This window comes from Aptenodytes patagonicus, chromosome 2, assembly GCF_965638725.1.
Source record: "Aptenodytes patagonicus chromosome 2, bAptPat1.pri.cur, whole genome shotgun sequence".
Lineage (NCBI taxonomy): Eukaryota > Metazoa > Chordata > Aves > Sphenisciformes > Spheniscidae > Aptenodytes > Aptenodytes patagonicus.
The window spans coordinates 151,766,198-151,786,936 of NC_134950.1; the positions used below are offsets into that span (position 1 = coordinate 151,766,198).

Sequence of the window (20,739 nt, forward strand, 5' to 3'; positions counted from 1 at the left end):
CCCCAGCTCCTGCTATCGTTCCTCACTGTACCATACTGCACAAACAGCTGTTGCTAAATTGAAATATACTTCCCCCCTTCCACACTCACATAGTGTTAACCTTCTCCCTGCTAGAAGAAAAGACATTTTCACAGAAAGTTTTAATAAAATTTTATATATAAATGTAAATGTTGCACATTCCTAAGAAGCAAAAGTTCAGCTCCAGCAGCTACAGAATATGACACGTTTGTGTGGTTTGATAAGACACCATGAACTAAGTCACAAAACAGATTTACACTGGAAGAACAATGATGCTTTCACAAAGTAATTACAAATAGGCTCAGTCTGCTACAACCAGGTACCAAACCCACAAAATTTTATTTTTATAGGAGCTATGTCTTATTTGGAAGTTTTACCATTGATAAATCTGATCACAAGCTCTATGGACTTCAGCAGGAGCTGGACATGCAGATTCAACCCGTGACAGGTCAGTAATTATTATAAAGTAATAGCCTCAACCAAGAGATGAGGGCAACTATAGCCCCAATTTAAGACGACACTTGAACACATACAATTATGTCTCCATATTTTGGAGACCCATTGACTTCAACAGGCCTTCAGCATAGTTAAATCTTATCCCAAATGTGGGATGCTTTCTGAAATCAGTTTAATATGAAATAAAAACATTTTCCCACAAGGTTACTTTGTTCAACTGAAATACTCAGGAGCAGTAGGAATAACAGTAAATCACCTAAAAGCACAGAGCTCTACAAGGTCTTATTAGAATGAAAACCTTAATTACGACATGTAGGAGAAATAAATCTTCGCGCAATTCTCCCTGTATATTTCTAGGCTTGTGCAATGAACTAGAACCATTACTAATGTCTATCATAAAAAGTGATGTCTTTCTCCATTATCCTCTCTATTCACTAAAGAAAGAAAGGATGTGGGTGCTTCCCTAATGTTTATGAATAAACAATTTTGCTAGACTGATCAGAACAGAGCTTTAGGGACAACCATTGCAGACTTGGTTCCTTCTCTGCACTGGCTTTTGGACAGCCAATTTTAACAGATGCGAGTCCTGATACACCATCACTTCACATGGTATTGAAGAGACTAGAGAAGGGAATTTAAGTATTACTGCAGTTTTCTGTACCTGTTTTCAGATGTTTCCTATTGAAATCCATTTCCCACCACCCCACCACTGCAATGTTTTTATGTACTGATGAAGTCTGTTCAAGAGAACAGGTATCATAAACGGATTGAATTTTCTCAATGCTACACTTGATATCAGTACTCCATTAATTTTCAAATTGAATCATAAATAGAGTTAGTCTTAGAAACCATCCTCTGTAGAAACCCTCTCTATTCTGGAGTCAGGACTTGGCTTTATTGCCAGGACGTATATTTAATAGTTTAAGATGAGGAACTGATAATAAAAGTTTTAAAAAAATTGTGCAAATTCAGTTACCTTCATCACAAACTAGAAAATATGATGTAACATAATAATTATTTTTAATTTTGAAAAAAGCTAAAGCATGGGTAATCATTAGTGTATGTAGTGAATTAAACTACTGCTAAGTTATTAGGCTGTAATTCAGTTAGCAATAATAAAGGCTACTGGGTAATTATATGTTATTGTTCCCAGCAGAAAAAGGTGCATTATTCTGAGGTTAACTATTGCAATAAAGCAGTAACCACAGTTTTCTGAATGTATTTTTCCCAGAGAACCCCAGTCTTCAAACGATGTGGTATAAACCTTGAAAGCAATTAATCTGGGGAGAGACTTAAGTTGTTTTGCTACAAAAAGTTGCAAAAAAGTGTACTTGCTAGTCTGCCACTGAACCTCTGAAGGAGGAGGTAAAGAGGGAAGATGGTAAGAAAGTCCTGAACTAGCATTTTCTCCAAAATTTCAAATACTCGAGGTATATTTTAACATTCTTCACCAAAAGACTTGTCAGATTTGAGCGAAATTCAGACCTCGGAGTACTCGGTATGAATGAAGTATCTTGCTAGCAATGTCTTGTCTGAGATACAACACATGGGAGGTGCTTCTTCTCTGGACTTTGCAGTTGCTGAAGCTCCGTTACTAATGCTCCGTTACTAATGCTGTGGTCAGAAAGGGACAAAAATAACCACTTTTGACTTCAAACCTTCTGAATGCTATTCCTATAACCATTTGCTCTTTTAAAATCTGTCTCCTTTTGTCTTCATAAGCACTATTTGCACAGGAGAGCTCTTCTCAGTGTTAGGCCTTAAAATAAAGTTCTTCCTGCTTTCCAGGAACCTCCTTTCATCCCATGAATTTAACCAGGAATATCTAGTATGTAGGTATATTTATGTAGCAACCCATCAAAACAAACATACATTTATTCAGATTTTTTTTTCCACCCATGATGGAATATGATACCTGATGCATTTAGAAATATGGACAGCATAAGCAATAAGAAATTCTGACTTAAAAAGAAATAACAGCTGCTACACTAAGAGAATGAATCAACTAATACTTCTTTTATCATGCTGCTTTCATTACAATTCAGGCTAGACAGAAAAAAAATATAGAAACTAGTCAGATTCAAATAGAAATTAATAAATTTACTCACATTTTAAATCAACTGGAGGAAACCTTGTAAAGTTACTGAGTTTTTACTGATTCTTATTTTTTCCAGCAATAGCTTTTTTTCTAATGGAAATGAATTCTGCCTGATTGCTAACTATAATGACAGGTTAATTTGCAAATACAACTACCACACCGAAAATGTTGCTAACAAGAGAATATAATATATCTGTAGATAATTATTTAGCACACTTTACTGTTTCTTAATGCTTTCGTGGGTAAGAAATGGCGATGCATTTATTTTTTAGTAGATGGCTATTTTATTATTAGTTATCTATATCAAGATTAAGAATGCATACAGCTATCATTTTACCACATGCATATTAATTTGTTAGAATAAACCAACCAACTTTATGCTATGCAGCACCTTTACATACATGCACAGGTAACCCAAATGTCCTCTCTACAATACTCTGACTCTAGTAATAAATTAGAGTTTAAGATCAGATGTTTAAACATTAAACGTGTTTAAGATAAAAACAACCTCTAATTAAACAACCTCTTTGACACTTTATTTTTACTAACTCTCCAGCCCTGTGATAACTCTCTCAATATAATGCTCTCTTCAGATATAGAATGTAGTTCCTTTGAACTTTGAATGAAGGTGGAACGTGGAGGATACTGTTAATATTGCTATTTGCTGTGCTTTATTTTGATACTTGCATAAGTTTATTAAATAAGTACGGTTTAAAAAGCTGAAAAAATATAATTACATCATGTTGTGCTGATTACTAGTAATTGCATTACCACTTTCTTGTGCTGATAAATGCATGGCTGAGTTTTGTCTGTGGACAGTTTTATTTGTAATGGTTAACTCACTTCTGTGAACAGAGAAAAGTTCAAATTCCTTCTAAAGTAAAGCTTCTTGGTATGATGCAAAGTATCTTACCTCTCAACTACAATAGTTATAGTTGTTTATAGTTAGAAATCAGTCTTCAATAAAATACATACACTGTTGCCTGATCATGACAATGAATCTTGAAATAAAAAGATGACAAGAATTGGCCTGCACTGGTAAGTCATCATTAGCAAGTAAGATCAAGGAACAGCTTCACTGAAAGGATCAAACTAGAAGAGTTTAGGGGCTTCAAAGAGGAAACAATATGGCTATTTAAAAATACTTTAAAAACACTAAGATCCTTCCCTTTTGATGTAGGTAAAGCTAACTTACCTGTTTGACCTAACACTGTTAAGTATAAATCAAAGCATTTTGCACCCCATTCAACCCTGCCCAATACTAACAGATTAATAGTACATATATTAGAAGTGAAGAGATTCTTTATTGGAAAATGTTTCTTGTAAGTTAACACACAAAATGGCCAAGAAGGTCCTGCACTTAAGCCTCTTTAAAGCACAGCTACTAGCAAACCTATAAATGGTAAGAAATCTCAGACAAAAATACGAGTAATCCCTTGTGTGATGTCCAATATGCACTTTAAACCACAAAGACTGTAGAAAGTTTGTGGCGTTTTCTCTTTTAAAATTAGATTTTAGACATATCTAGATAAGTAAAAAAGTTTAACTTATTCTGGGGTTATCTAACCCAAGTTTTTAAGTCAATCGTCTTTATCTTAATGCAGACAATAATAAGAAACATGTAGTAGTGCTCATCAGACAGACTGAAAATATGCATTTATTTGAATTGTACTGCTCTGTAGACTGCTATCAGACGCACTGTATAGACTTGTCTCTTACTGTCAAATGCAGTTTTGTGAGACAGTACATGGTAAAACACTCCTGCAATCCAGATTACTTTTGCCAGAACACACAGATAAATTTCAGTGATGATCTGTACAAAAAGTGAGTAAAATAAGGTGTACTATAAACATCTGTGCACAAATGCCTTGAAAGAAAAGCTGATTGAACCTGCCTAAAGAGAGCAGTGTAGGGCTCTCCTCTGCTCTCTTGTTCAGCAGTAAACTCAGCTAAGGGAGACCCATCGCCGTCCCCAGCTGCAATATCTCCTTCTTAGGTGAGGCTTCTGTAGGGGACCGGGAAGGAAATAAAGAATGCCACTCAAGCAGCTCCCTTTTCCAAAAGGAAAATATAAGCGGAGTTGAGGGAGGGGGAAAGGAGAGACAGAGGTAGATGGATCATGGCAAATACCAGACTGAATTCCCTCTGGCTCTGCTTCTTAATTAGGGGAAGACTAAGTGGAATATGAACAGATGGGAAATGAGCCACTCCTCACTTAGCACAGATCTATGAGCCACAAAGCCAGAACAGGGAGGATATCCTTCAGATATAGACAAAAAAATGCCCAACTCTCATCCTCCAAAAGATACGGGTTTGATGATCTAACAACCCTTTTACCATCACTTACTGCTACTACATAGCACTTGCATATTGTGCCAGGAACCAGTGGAGCATGTATCTAGCTGTACAACGTTGGAGCATGAGTCATAATAAGTTAATAAAAATCACCTGCTTATACTATCGCGTTAGTGAGCACAAAACTCAAAGAAAAGAGGGTCACAGTGCCCTGTCCCCTTCAGATTTTCCCAGCCTTCTCCAACTCTGCCACGGCGTGCCTCGGTCCTCTGGCACAATTAAAACATCTGTCAGCCACACATACCCTGTTCCACTTAACAGCTTCACTTAGCAACTCACTGCAAGTCTCCTGCTCCGAGTGTGCGTGTTCTGCCAATTCCCCATTCGCTTCTCATTTGTGAAGTTTTAATCTTGTGCCTGCTGGTTTTTTGGTCTCAGGAGAAAGAAAAGGTTTTGTACTTTTAAAGTGTGAATACTTTTATGAGGTCATTTAAAGACTACGCTAAATTACTTGTGTAATTACTTATACAACTGAAGACACATTTAACATGCCAAGCTCAGAGATACCTCTACTAGATAAATTTCTCTTTCACATACCTCCCCCTCTCTCCCAAATAGTTTCCCTCTGAGAAATCACTGGCTGGAAGTCTCACTGCCCCTACGTAAATCAATATAAAAAATATCACCTATATTGCACTGAGTAGCAGGCAACCAGAAACACTCATCTGGTCTTCAGTGCTGACAGGCTACAAATCACAAAAAATTTGTCCCATACCATAGAATTAATTTCTGATAAAATAATAAAAATATGGCTTTAAATATAAATGGGTAGAAGCTACACCACTTACTAGTATTTCATTTCCCAAAGAGTTCTTGATACAAAAAGTTAATCAGCACACCTAAATTACATGTCATCATTTCACCCAAGAACAGCATATTCTTTAGCAAATTAACTGAAAGGTTATTTAGTTTTACTACAGACCCGCTCTCTTCCCTCAGCATCTCTTTCCCAAACTCTCAGCAATCTGCGCAGAGTTTTATTTCCTACAGTAAAAATATATTAGGTAAGGAAAAAGTTTTTTTCCCCACAGGTGCTCTTAGGATCTGATCCACAATTCTTTGAAGTTCACAGAAGCTTTTCTGGAGCATTCAACAGAATTTCATAAACTAGAATCCAACACAACTGCTACACATCAGAAGCCATTTCATTTCACCCAGCCATTCCTACACTGAACTCCGATCTCTGCTTTTGGCCAAGGTACAACTTCCAGAAAGGCTGTCTTGATTTTTCCAACTCAAAAGACCAAGATTCACCACTGTAGTTTTTCTAGTATTTACTCATTTGTGTTGCTGAAAAGGTGAGTCTAATTTTGAATTTGAATTATTTCCTTTTCCGGTCATTCCTATTTATTCTTTCCTAAAGTATCTAGTATTGTTTTTCTGCAAGGATACTCACATACTACTTACTTCTCAATTCTAATTTTTGCAAGTGCAGCAGGTCACACACTGCCACTCCCACCACAAGGCATTCTCTATGTCCTTAAATGCCTTTGATGCCATTTTTCTGTATTTTTTCTATATCCAAATTTTCAGCATCCTTTTTTAAGATGACTAGCATCAAAACTATATATAGTATTAGCTTCAGGTATAAAATAAAAAGATGTTAAAAAAAGTTAGAGCTCTTTCTGGTCTTGTTTTATACCTTCCAATTTATCCACCCAAGGGTGCAGTTACTCCTTCTAGTCAGGAGCTCACACTAGTGCTAAATTCTTGTCCTCTTTGACCTCTTGTTCCTTCTCAGAGCTATTACCTCCCTGAACGCAGCCCTTCCCTCTGTAGTTCTGCACTCCTTTTTATCCATATAACTATTCATCTGACCGTATTAAAAGGCATCTCAATTGGACAGGCTCAGAATGCCAGGCGATCAAAGTGGTTTTTGTACAAAATCCTTGTCTTTATCCCAACTTTGCCATTTGGATGGATTTTGCATCTTCTGCAAGTTTTCACTATGTGAAATATCGACTGCTCACTGACAATTAAATTTTGATTGTTGTCATTTAATCATCTATTATTTACATTTTTTATTATAAAGCCCCTCAATAATTGGCATTTTAAAAATCAAAGTCACAAAATATCAAGCCAAATACTTTGTAGGAGGCATCCTCAAGAGTCCTTAAAAGCCAGCTAAAACATCACCTAATGCTTTATCCTTTGGAAGTCTATTTTTACCTTGCACATTGGTCAATAAAAATAGCAGCCTATTGTAATTAAGTAACACTAATGATATTATTGATAACTTTAGTTATACCAACACCAGATACCAAAAAAAGTAAACTGATTTCCAGAGAGACTTTGTTGCTTTTAGAAACAACCAAGTTAAGCTGTTTGGAGCTATTTTTTCCAACTGAAACCATTTTTGTGAGAAAACACATGGAGCAGAACCACTAAAGTACAGGAAAAGCTTGTCCCCCCCTCCCTCCATAATTGCAAGCTATATTTATAACTGGCAAAGTATTGCCTTCCTCTTCAAAAACGAACTGCTGGTGAGGCTCTTCCTCCTCTGCCCACTTTGCTTAAAATGTTCACAGCACGGATATTTATCTCCACAGTGGGAGGCCAAGGATTAGCCACAGCCTCCAAGAGGGTGGAGAGATTTAAAGGTCAATTTAATTAGCTCATTCTAATCTCTTACACATCTAATGTAAATGTCATTGTTTTCTAACTGCTACTTTAGCAGACAAGATTATATTTTAGAAACTTTGAACGTGTGAACTATGTGTTGGATGTAATACAAATACTTCATGTAACTAATCTATAAAGGGAGCCTAATAAAAATTGTCATTGAGTCAGAGCTTTTCCTAAAAAAGAGAAAAAGAGCAATACAAAAATTCTGGTGATAACGCATGGGGAGCTTTAGAAGAACAGTAATCTTTCAAACTGACTGGCTTAACAGCTTCTCATTGATTTAAATCTTTCCCATTTTGCGATGTCTGGACAAAGGCAAACAACGGTTTCTGGTAGTGTGATCTCATCCGAAAGTCGTGGAACGCTGAAATGAGCTTCACAAGCCCAACGTACCCTAAAGACAAATCAAATCACATCCCAGGCTATTTAAGAGTGCCTCTGGGCAAGCTTTGCGTGAACGAACAGGCAAAACAAGTAAGTGCACAGATGATGCTCTGTGACGACTGAAATCATAGGTCAGTGGAAAAGCCTGGCAGCGGTTCATCGCTGTTAGAGAATTACGTACGCACGGTCTTGCTGTTCTTCTGTGACAGCAGTTACAGTGGTGCTGCCTGGTCCATGCACAGCTTCTCATGAAGACAAGCTTGCAGCTCCCCCCACCCTTTTTTTCTTTTTACAAGGCCTCAGGAATGATGGATATGGACGAATTAGACCTGGATTACTGATTAAGAAGCATATCGGAGAGACACAGTGTCATACAACTGGACATAGACGCTCCAAGTTTTTTTGCTGTAATTTGAAACAAGCAGCCCACTTCTGCGATGGTGTTCAGGATAGTTTTGCCAGTGATTTCTAGAGAGAAGAAAGGCAAAGCGCTAGTATTTTAATGTAACAACAGAAGCACCAAACCCAGAGATGTCTGGTTTTGTCATACGGGAAAGGGTAGGGAAGACTTTGGGGTTTACTTTGTATGCTGGCACTGTGCATTCTACCATTGCCATTGAGCAGGTTCACGTCTGGAAACACTGGTGAGGAAACATGATCAGGAAACACTGATCTCCGACACTGAGGTGTTTAAGAAGTCTGGCATGTAGCAAAGCATACCTGACAGGTAACATATGCTACAAGCACATTCAGTGGTATGACCTCCCCATGCATTTGGCAGCTGTATGGACAATATTGCACGATGATTTGTCAGCTCAGAAGCAGGGCTCTCAAAAGACCTATGGTGCATGTCACGGGGCCTCCAAAAGATGAAAACAGGCTACCACTGGTCCTGTGGTGCACCCGTCAGAAATATCGAGTCCCTTCTATGATCTTGTTAAGATGTAGATGTACACATTCTGAACACTTATGAACATTTATAAGCAAATTGTATTCAGGGAGTCATTACTGTGGTGAAAGACATTAAAAAAAGAAAGGCGAAACACCAACTTTTTCTTTTTTGCACTGAGCTATCCTTCCAGGAGAAAGGTTATGGGTTCCTTGACTTGGTCGAATGAGAGTTTAATGAATAAAACGTGATTCTTTCCTAAATCAAGTTATCCTGTTGAGACTGTAGGTCTGGATTTAGAGCTGTCAGCTTAAGGCATGCACTTGCTTTGGAAAGAGTTAGGGCTCTTTTTCTGGGAGCTCCTGTCCTTCAGCCCTGCAAAGCTTGGCTTGATGCCTCACTTTCAATGGCTATCTCCATAAGAGCTCAGGGAGCGCCTATCAGCTCATTGTTTTGATGTTGCCAGCACATGCTAAATTACTTTTTTCTAGTTTGAATACCCAATTGTGAATGACACTTAGCTTAGGCAAGGAACTGCTGAAAGCAAGGCAAATTAAATGTTTTCTCTAGGGAAGACTAAGAGAAACCGGAGGTTAAAATTTCTGTTGCCGTACATACTAAGGTTAAGTCCCATAGTCACTAAATTCTTATTTGGGCTCACACTTAAGGCACCAAATCCTAGAACATAATATTCAGATTGCAAACTTCATTTTTTACATGCTGGAAAGACCACGAACGCCACAGTTTTTGTTAGTACAGCTGGCTCAACACCTTACTACCACTACAGCCTATGCCCACATCAAACAAGACATTAGCAGTTCTGAACATCTCGGTGCCAATGTCCATTTGGGATCCACAAACTGTACACTCTGCTACAGGTACCTTATCTGACAGATAAGCTCAAGAACTTTTCATGCACTGACAGACTTACCATGCTAAAATGAACAGCACAGGAATTTTCTTTTCAAGACAGTTCTTGCTTCCAGAATTTTTTATGCATTTCATTAAACATTCAATGAAAAGATCATGTCTTAGGAAGAAGATCCAACTCCTAACATAGTTGTTGCTGAGATATTTATTGCTGACCTTGTTGTCTGTAGTTTGATGCTAGAGGTGGCTCGTTCCTTCCCAAACCAAGGGCCAATAAATGGAGGCAAGAATTTCAGTGCAGAAGCACCAGCAGAGAGCTCTGATTAATATTTGTTTGTCTGAAGAAACATATAATCTTAGATTGTAAAATAGTTTTTAAACTCTTAATACGATGTCTTAGAATTGGATAAGTCACACAAAATGAGCAAAAATATTCATAGGTTGACAAGAATTTTAGTGAAGTTTAGATACTTAAAAAGAAAATGATATTAAAGGCTGACTTCTGAAAAATGAACCTAGAATTTGCATTATTTACCTGATGCCATATTAGAGTCTGGACTATAAATCCTTCTGTATAGAAAGCTGCGAGATATATCGAAACATAAGGAGACACCCATATCAGGGTAAGTGAAAGATACCGAGTTCATATGGTTTGTGTATTGGGTTTGCGTGGCAAGGCTTTGGTAGTGGAGGGGCTACAGGGGTGGCTTCTGTGAGAAGCTGTTAGAAGCTTCCCCCATGCCCAACAGAGCTAATGCCACCCAGCTGCAAGACGGACCTGCCGCTGGCCAAGGCCGAGCCTGTCAGCGACAGTGGTAGCACCTCTGTGATAACATGTTTAAGAAGGGGGGGGGGGGGGGGGGAACTGTGCAGCAGCAGCAGCTGGAGAGAGGAGTGAGAATATGTGAGAGAAACAACTTTGCAGACACCAAGGGCAGTGAAGAAGGAGGGGGAGGAGGTGCTCCAGGCACCGAAGCAGAGATTCCCCTGCAGCCCCTGGTGAAGACCATGGTGAGGCAGGCTGTCCCCTGCAGCCCATGGAGGTTAATGGTGGAGCAGATATCCACCTGCAGCCTGTGGAGGACCCCATACTGGAGCAGGTGGATGCCTGAAGGCGGCTGTGACCCCTGTGGGAAGCCTGTGCTGGAGCAGGCTGCTGGCAGGACCTGCGACCCCGTGGAGAGAGGAGCTCACACTGGAGCAGGTTTGCTGGCAGGACTTGTGACCCCATGGGGGACCCACACTGGAGCAGTCTGTTCCTGAAGGACTGCACCCCATGGAAAGGACCCACACTGGAGCAGTTCATGAAGAACTGTAGCCCCTGGGAAGGTCTCACGTTGGAGAAGTTCGGGGAGGACTGCCTCCCGTGGGAGTGACCCCATGCTGGAGCAGGGGAAGACTGTGAGGAGTCCTCCCCCTGAGGAGGAAGGAGCAGGAGAGACAGTGTGTGATGAACTAACCGAAACTCCCATTCCCCACCCCCTGCGCCGCTGGAGGGGAGGAGGTAGAGAAGATCAGGAGTGAAGTTGAGCCCGGGAAGAAAGGAGGGGTAGGGGAAGATGTTTTTAAGATTTGGTTTTATTTCTCATTATCCTACTCTGATTTAATTGGTAATAAATTAAACTAATTTCCCCAAGTTGGGTCTGTTTTGCCCATGACAGTAATTGGTGAGTGCTCTCTCCCTGTCCTTACCTCGACCCACGAGCCTTTAGTTATATTTTCTCTCCCCTGTCCAGCTGAGGAGGAGAGTGACAGAGCGGCTTGGTGGGCACCTGGCATCCAGCCAGGGTCAACCCACCACAGTTTGTTATTAGGGAAATTGCTTAAAAGCAGGAATTCTCAATTTTCATTTTAGATTTCAATCTTTTATATGGAAAAATGCACATAGAGAAATAATAAGCATTTCTAAATTAAAAAGAACTTATAGACCATTTGCTAAAAGTTCTTTATAAATTCTTTGTCTTGTACAGAGAACCTCTACAAACTGCTCCTTCAGACAGGCAAAGTCAGATCTGAGCATTTCTCCTATTACACTAAGTACTAAAACTTTAAGGAAAATCAGTTGTGCTTGCCCCCATCCCCAGTAGAAGGCTCATTACATACACTGGGACATTGGTGCCCTCTGGTAAGAGCAATTCTATTTTATTGGGCAAGAACCCAGTCTCCCTCTTTTGCCAAGCAGAATCCAGATGTGGGATTCAGCAATAACTTTAAGCAAGAACAGATGTGTTGGAGCATAGTAAAGTAAGTTTCCCTTTCCAGAGCAACAGCAGCAGAAGCGTTTGTAACTGTAGTAGATCCTATTTTTCTAGAGTTTGTTGGGGGGCGTTAAGTTAGCTGCTTGCCTGTTAATCTCTCGTAATTTTGCAGTTTATAGAAGCTATTCCTGTAATTCTTCTGACAGAATTGTACTCTCGGATTTTGTAAGATAAGAAATTATGTCAACCAAGTTGAAAAGAAACTCCAAAGTTACCAAAGCTACCCCATATATTTTGGAAAAAAGAGGCCTTTCTGTAGAATAACCTTTGCAAAACCAATATCTAAAGCTATGGGGGAATGCAGAAATTAAAAATCAGTTTAGGACTGTAGTGAGGGATTTACTTTACTACATCTGTTTTCTAATCCCTTTTTTTTTCTTTTCTGCTAGGAACTCTCAAGTATTGTCCTGTCAATGTTAGGAGGATCTTAAAGAGTTAGGGATTCTTTTTCAATGAAATAAAAGACACTGAAAAAATACAAGATCAAGATAATTTACCCTATCAAGGCAAAATTTGTCATTATTTAGTGCTCTGGCTTGCAGAATTACTTTGACACTTTTAATAATTATCTTCAATCTGAGATCCATACGTACTACTTGTAACATCCAACAGCACAAAAAATAACAATAATCTCTTTCCCTTTGATAATTTATAGTCCGTATAAGTGGTTTTTCCATTATTCAAATGCAATTTTGATTCATACTGAGTAATCATCACCTGTGTTCCCCTTTCTAAGAAAAAACAGCTGGACCATTTTTTAATTTGATGCAAATTAGTTCTATGTATCACCAAGAAGGAAGATCGGGGTCTAATAAAAGATTTTTTTCAACATAAGAAGAAAGTTTCTTAACCTAGAATGAAGACTTAATTTGTCATAACAAGTTTCTATAGATGACCTTTGAATAAAACCCAAGGTTTAACTAACTTCATACTATATTTTCCACATTGCTGTCCATAATAAAGAATGAATCACCAAAAAACCCCCACTCAGTATTAGCAACCACACATGCATCTCCATGAAACTTTAATTCCAGTTCAGTACTAATCAAAACATCTCTCAGAGATGCCCAACCAGCTATGAAAGACAGATAGATGTAGGACAGATTACCAAAGATACCTCAAAAAAAGGAGTTGGTTTTCATCATGTGAAGGGAGGGAGTCCATTATAGGAATCCTAATTGCCATTACTAGAAAGGGCTTCCTGTAAGGCATGAACCATATACACTTTAAGGAATTCCCCTGATTCTGAAGTCAGACTGCTTGTAGGAAAAAACCTGTACTTTATGAGATTTAAATCTCTCTTCAGGGATAAGAGGAGATGTCTGTAAGAGAAGATCCCTATATTAACCATTCCATATGTGAACTAAGCCTATGTGTTAAGCAGTCAACAAAATTACTGTACAAAGTGAGTAACACAATGTCAAGAATTAAAATTAGTATAGCCCAGTAATTAGAGTGTACACTACCAAATTCTTTTCATGAGGTAGGGTTTTTTAGTCTTTCCTTATGAGTAAGCACTGTCTGCCCTCTGGAACAACTCATCAAGGATATCTGCAGAACATTCTGAAAACAAAAACATTTAAAATGAATGTTCTTCTTGATTTAAACTGATGTGTCTGACTAATGAACAAGGTAATTGGGTTTATTTATCTAAACCAATCCTATCTTGCTCAATAATGGGAATGACATTGTTCACAATTGATTAGGACTCCCTTCCTGAAAATCATTATATAAGAAAAACTATCTAGAGAAAGTTATTTGCTATCTCTTCCATAAGCTTTCCCTCAGTTCAATACTGCACAGGCTTCTTCCAATTCATGTTTGGCTCCAAGTATAAGACAATCATTTTAACCAATATTCATTGGAATAACTTCCTTGAAGACAAAGATTATCTGAAAAAAAGTATATACAGTCTCCCTTTATCAAATTAGATTCCCGTTTTAAATCACAGAGAATGTAACATTAGAATGAAAGCAACTTCTACTTTTAATAGGGATAACCCCTATCTTACACATGGGGTGACTTGAATTTTAATTTTTGTGTATTTCTGTAAAAATAATTTAATTGTAGAAGTGTGTTCAAAATACATTACTACTTTGAGCATTTTTTTTTTTTAAATTTTTATCAGAACAGTAGAATAAGAATTCAGAGTGATAAGCTGCTTGGATTGAGGAAAAAAAGAATAGTGAATGCAGACATTGCCTTCCCTTGGGTCAAAATTAATATTAACCATATTCTGTTTTTCGCTAAATGTACTTGAAATACTAAATAGCATTGAAGAATTTTTTCTAACTACTACATAATTTTGTTGAATCAAAACCCAGGATATCGTTGCATTTTCTTCTTTTGGATGGTTGTTGGTTACATTGCCAAAAAACCCAAAACACATAGCTACCAACAAGTATTTTTTATTTTAATCTGAAAATACGGGCATTTTATTTAGTGACAATCCTTTAACATTGTTTTATCACTGTTATCATTAATAAATCCAAACAGCAGTATAACATAGTTACAACAGGAATTTCTGTAGTAGAACAGTAGTGGAGATGGAAACGTTTCACAGTGCTGTGGAATGCAGCATTTTTGATTGTGCTAAGTTTGCCAGTTTTAACTAATGACAGCATCTTGTCTTCTAATATATTTACTGAAATATAACTTTGATTGCCTAGTAATATCATCACTCCATCTTCTGAAAGATACCAAGCATGAGCTGACACCATAATTTTAAGTTTAGGAGCAACCACATGTCCTTCCTCTTTGATACACTGATCCTTTTCCTTTGTCAAGAAAAAGGAAATCTTCATATAAAGGGATCAAATAACTTCCCAAACAATAGGATCCTCTTTGGTCCATCAGGAAAATTGAACCAGGAACGCAATTTGATATAACTGTTTTAACTGTTGGCCTGAGTCTTGGTGTATTTCCTCTTAAACAGTTCTTCAGTAAACAGGATAATGAAAAATCATGCGATAGGATCACAACAGCTGTACCAAAAGAAACCAACCCAACCTAACCCTCTTCTCCACCTACTGACAAAAGGTCTTACCAAAGTTACAGTGGCTGTATATCAAGATCCACAACTGAATCTCCATCTACATTCCTGCAAGCATGTTTTAACCCATCTATGCATTTTTAACACATTGCTTGATATTGAAAAGGGGAAAATTGGTAAAGGGGATAGTTCAAGGACTTAGATGTAGATTTCAGCTGCAGTATTCAGTCTGCTCGATGTAGCAAGAATGGGAGTGTTATAACAACACATTTTGTACAATTTGTTTAGCTACTTGAAACTGTTTATTAAATATCTTCTCTCCCAATATATCTTAGCGACAGACTACAAATACAATTGCAGCCCACATCAAAATAGTTTAAAAGAGAAAGAGAGCACGACGGGAAGTGGCACTGGGTTACACAGCAAGTGCTCTTTTAGATAGGACATCCCACAGTGTGACTGCAGAAGGAATTATCCCTCTGACTGAAATAGTGTGCATTAGGAACAGTTAATGGAAAAGGGAATGTCAGTGAGTATTGGCAAATCAGACTGAAGCAGAGTTCAAGAACTTTCTTTTGCAAAGACAGAAAGAAGCTTTGACTGCAAGGAATAACCCTGCCAAATCTAGAGCAATTTCTTGTTTTGCTGTATCTGCTCTACACAAGCTATTTGTTTCCAGATCCTCTTAAACAGGAAAAGGAGACATAATGAAGCAGTATGAAGTTGGCGGGCCACAGGTCACTCTTTTCTAAACAAAAAGAGCATGAAGAAACCACATCTCACATAGACACACCACTGAAGCAACTGTTATCTAAGTGACCCAGCTGAATATAGCATCTCTTGTCAGCAGTGTCCAGCCATTATTTTTTCTTCCTATTGCAAGAGGTGTCACCCCTCAGTTTTTATAACATGGCTTATGATTGGGAGGTACTCTAACGGGAAACAAGGAGGACTATCCTAAAAATAGGAGAAGGGTAGGAACCAGAAGACAGCTAGGGCAGGCGAAGAGGTAAAACAGAAATGCTCTGCTTGCAGGAGGAGGAAGGAGTAGAAAGAATGTCTTCTTTTTCTCTTAGTTTTCCTCCAACTTACACAAAAGTAAGAGAACTTTATTTCAGCACACTGGCCTGTTTGTTCACAATTGCGGCACTACTAACCTTTAACATCTGTATACGTCACCAGTTTAGGTGTTTTGAAAATGAACTTACCTGAAAGTCTTGATCATCAATTCCAAACCTCTCTCTTAGATTACGGAAAACCATTGGACAATATTCCTTAAATTTGAAATGACTTGGCATGTTTTCTCTGAAAGAATAGAAAACCAAATCAACTTCATTCGCCTGCATATGCAATAAGTAACTCTAGAGTATTCTGTCTCAATTCTGCTCATACAAAGCAGAGGATAAGGAGATTTACAATCTCTTTTCTAATGCTTTCTTTTATTCAATGAGATTTGGTCTCACCGTGTTATTTTCTTTTTCTTTAGAATGCTTAATAAATTTATACATATTTGTCTCTAACAAACTACAACATAACTGGATGAAATAAACACAAACTATATTTTGATAACTTTGGAACCTGGACTCAAAAGCAGAAAAGGATGTTTTCCCATTTCCCTAAAATTACTTCAAAGGTGAAATCTTAGATCAGAATACACAAGAATTACTATACCATCTGTGACACCAGAAAGTACTGACAGTGCCAAAGCTTCAAGAAAATTGGACTAATTCAGTACAGGGCTAATTTTAATATCCTAGTGTTCATTTCAGACTTACATGTGAGAAAAGTTATTTTGACCTTTGCCACAGAACAGAAGACCCAAAGTAGCAGAATTCTTCCTTTTTCCAAATATATTCTTGAATAAAATTCAGGTTATACATAAAACAGCATTAATAGTTTTGTATGTCTGTACATACTGTTCATGGAACATATTATTTTTAAGAGACGTAGATATTACATGAAATGATCTTAATACTTTTGGAGCTTCTATATGATTGGTATGATTTCATATTATATTTATAAATATAATATATAAATATATATTATATAATATATAATATATAAATACATAAAATATATATTTTTATATAAAATATATGATTTCATATTATATTTATAAAAAGCTGAACATTATTTAACTTCGATACATGCTTTAGTTCTCATTCTTGTTCAGATATTTCATTTGATAAAAAGTACACGCACATGAATTTGTTTTTAAAAATACCCAAATAAATGCTTATATCAGCCATAAATAATCACACCAAAAAAGGATCACCTTCAATATGTAAGATACTCATAAGGCAATAATAAACCATATGGAGGAAAAATACTACCCAGCAGCCCCTGCTGTTGCTTTTCAGAACAGCACAGATGGTTATGTTTATCGCAGGATTAACTTAATCATCAAAACTTCAGTCCCATCAACTGAAAAATAACAGAGTTCACCGTACTCCATAAAAATATCACTGCCACTATCCACTTCTACAAAGAATTGTTACTTGTACTTACTTGTTGAAAAGGTGATTGTCCACCTTTATCTTTGAGTACGCTTTGAAATCATCTGGCATCAACATAACGGGGATTTGAACATGGCTCAGTTCATTGATCTAGAGGAAACAGAATATATTTAGTTGCTGATGTCTTTGCAAAGATGCTGCATGTGTCTTAATTACGAAAATGTTATTCAGTCTGCTATTTCTTGTGTATATGTCCTGGGAGTGAATGTAAGTAAAAGAAGAATGCAAAAGCAGATTTATTCTTTCCAGATTAAATGCAATCATGAGATAGACACATTGGAAAAGAAGAAACAGCATTCCATATTTATACTAGTTTCAGAAAAAAAAGTGCTTCAAAGCACACCTGGAGTGTACTTTTTAAGGAAGGTCAATGAGGATGCCAGCAAAATGGTCTTCAATCCCAACACACTGTTCATGTCGTCAACTGAGCTATGATCTCCAAAGATAGCTCAAATTCTGTATTTCAAAAAACTGTTTACCTCTGCAGCTTACGAACTAGTCTTACATGTCTGTGTCTTGAACTATATAGCAAAAAATAAAATGAAATTTTGCTTACATGTGAATGCACACACTTTGGGCTCAATAAGCAGAGGCTTGTTTCTTCCAATAGTCCAGACCTCAGCTGAGGTTTTGCAAGTCACAGCATTCAAGCATTCTTTTGATTGTTCAAGTCGGACAAACTAAATAGCTAAATTTTTGCTTAGAAATAGGTGCAGAAGTAAGTTCTAACGTTGTCTTTATTTTGTTATATTTATGGGGACCATCTATTCTTTCTAGTTTTGAAATAAATATTGTCAGTCTTCTCAAGATTAGGATTTTTCATATATATTTGAAATCCACTTCTGGCCACATCTTTGTCATAAAATGTAGACAACTTTATCGTTGCCTAGTTTGTAGGCATATTTTTTTTGCATGTATTTTTATTGCATGTATTAATCTACCCTTACTTCAGTAAATTTTAACTAAAACATGATAAGAGAGAGAATTGTGAGCTTGCAACAGTACTTTCAAATCACGAATGAGATACCCATACAACAGTCACCAAATACCCATGACATACATTTTACCTATGTTCTTACGGTGCTCTACACCCTGGTCACGCATCTCGATTTACCCGCTCAAATAATTTTGCTCATGCGGAGCACATTTTGCTTCAGCAGTTTTCTACAGGGTTTAGGGGAAAAACCCACTCTATAGGAATACAAATGCACACTAGGGGTGGATATAGCAATACAGGGGTGATCCTCTGCTCTTAGCACTGCTTATCCAGCACTGTTTTCCAACTAGGAAGCTGTTAGTTGCCTGTAAATGCTATCCTGCTTAAGAGAGGCTTTTGGAGAAACCTTCACTGAAGCAGCTATAGGTTATAAATATTGGAGGAAAAAAATGCACTCACTGCAAGTATGACCTTTTGCAGAACTGAAGTTAAAACAGTGAGGAGCCTTTTAGCTCTTAAACAGAGGAAAGCAACCAACGCAAGCAGGCAGGTCAGGCGGCCTCATCACTTTTTAGTACTTTCAAGTCCCAGTAATGTTCCCTGCCATGTCTCATTTTTATTATTCAGATCCCTGCAGCCCACACGAAAACTGATAAAATCTATTGAATTTACTTTACAGAATGCTGCTTCAGAAAGCCCTGAAAAGCTCTAGATAGAGGCACAGCAGTTATACAGCAGAGTGGAGAAAGGAAACAGAAAGATGTTTGGGATGGGCTGAATGTCCTCTGCTCTTCAGAGTTGTAGGGAGAACGCTCTTTCCTCCTTCCAATGGGAGAGAAAGAAGAAACTCCAGTAAATTTCTGAAAACACAGCTGTACAAACCTAATAAATCATGCTGACACCTCATTAAATACAACATAAAATAACAAAACGTTGATCGAAAATCACTACATCTAACATACATGCTCTTTACTACAGTTGATATCACTGTACATCAATCTCACCCTGAAACCACAGGGCAGGTTCATGAGTCTGCAGAACTAGTCTAGCTGTTGTACAAATAAAACTAGAGACAAGTAGATATATTATGCAGAGATATGAAAGTTTAGATTTGCTTATACAGAATTACCTACTCTCTTAGACTGCCAGACTGTACAACAAATTCCACGCTTGAAAGAGGGATAAGAGACCTACATGCATTTCCATCCTAGCCAAAAGCGATCCCAACAATATCTTCCATTGAATACTGTCAATAATGCTGAATTCACACATATTCAAATGACCCATCCACAATTTGCAAGTTTGCTTGAAAATTTGGATTTTAGATTATCAAAATTGCATTGATCAAATTTTCACATGCATTCACTTTCTCAATTTACTGATGTAAAGCCTCCCTGAATAAACCCATAGATTTACTTTCACGCTGTGAATATTTAAATTTGTGCTATAATGGCACAGTTTTAATTGTGCCTGTAGGCCTTACAAATGTCATCTGCGTAGCGGAATAACACAGCCAAATGTGCTTGTATTTGCACACTTTAGAGATTCCTTTATTCTAAACAAAAATTCCAAAATAATTTTACCAGGAAGTTACCTACAAGATATGAATGTACACACACACACACACACCCCGCCCCCGATCAAATCAGGCAAAAAATGCAGGCTAACAGAAGATTTTTGACTTGTTTTTTTTGGGGGGGAGGAAAGAGGGGAGGGTGTGGGGTTTTTTGGGAGGGTAGATGTGGGTTTGAGATTCATTCGAGTCTGAGGTATGTAAAAGTAATTTCTCTACTATTTTAGGGAATTCCTCTCTAGCAGGAGAGGGGAAAAAAAAAGCAGGTGATGAACACACAGTAGAAATGACCTTTGGTATAGCACACCAGCTGAGTAATGGCACGTCCCACTGGCACAGGCCATTAATTAATTTAAACCTTTCAAGTATAAGGTCTGGTTCTTTGTGCAATAGTACATTTTTCGGATAGATTTGATGAGGCCAGATTGGAAAGTGCACACAAGACAGAAAGAAATATCCATGTCATTAGATCTTGGTGGAAACTGGAACCACATTGTGGGGGGAAGGGAGAAGAAACAATATCCAAAACTCCCTCACAAACAGTTCTTGAAAAGCTAAAAGAAAAGGGAAAGGTCAGAGGGATCAATTCTCCACTTTGCCATCACCGTGTAAAGAAACAGTCACATCTGAAAGACACTAAATATGAAACACAAAGAAGACATTTTGAGCCTTCCAACTCATCTCAGATGAAAATTTTGCTTCTTTTTCTGTGTTTGAAAGTCAAGCATGACACAAAATTTTAAGTAAGATGCATGCGATACCTTTGCC

General features: G+C 37.6%; 1 protein-coding gene across 3 annotated transcripts in view; it reads right to left on the reverse strand.

Annotated features, from left to right (window-relative positions):
- Window positions 1-20,739, reverse strand: part of PIP4K2A (phosphatidylinositol-5-phosphate 4-kinase type 2 alpha) — a 120,158-nt gene that overhangs the window by 34,989 nt on the left and 64,430 nt on the right. For all 3 annotated transcript variants that reach the window (XM_076331683.1, XM_076331684.1, XM_076331682.1), the window contains exons 2-3: window positions 17,454-17,551; window positions 16,154-16,250 (exon numbers count right to left, since the gene is read on the reverse strand). In XM_076331683.1, coding sequence (XP_076187798.1) covers window positions 16,154-16,250; window positions 17,454-17,551 — 195 coding nt within the window. The remainder of the gene's footprint in view (window positions 1-16,153; window positions 16,251-17,453; window positions 17,552-20,739) is intronic.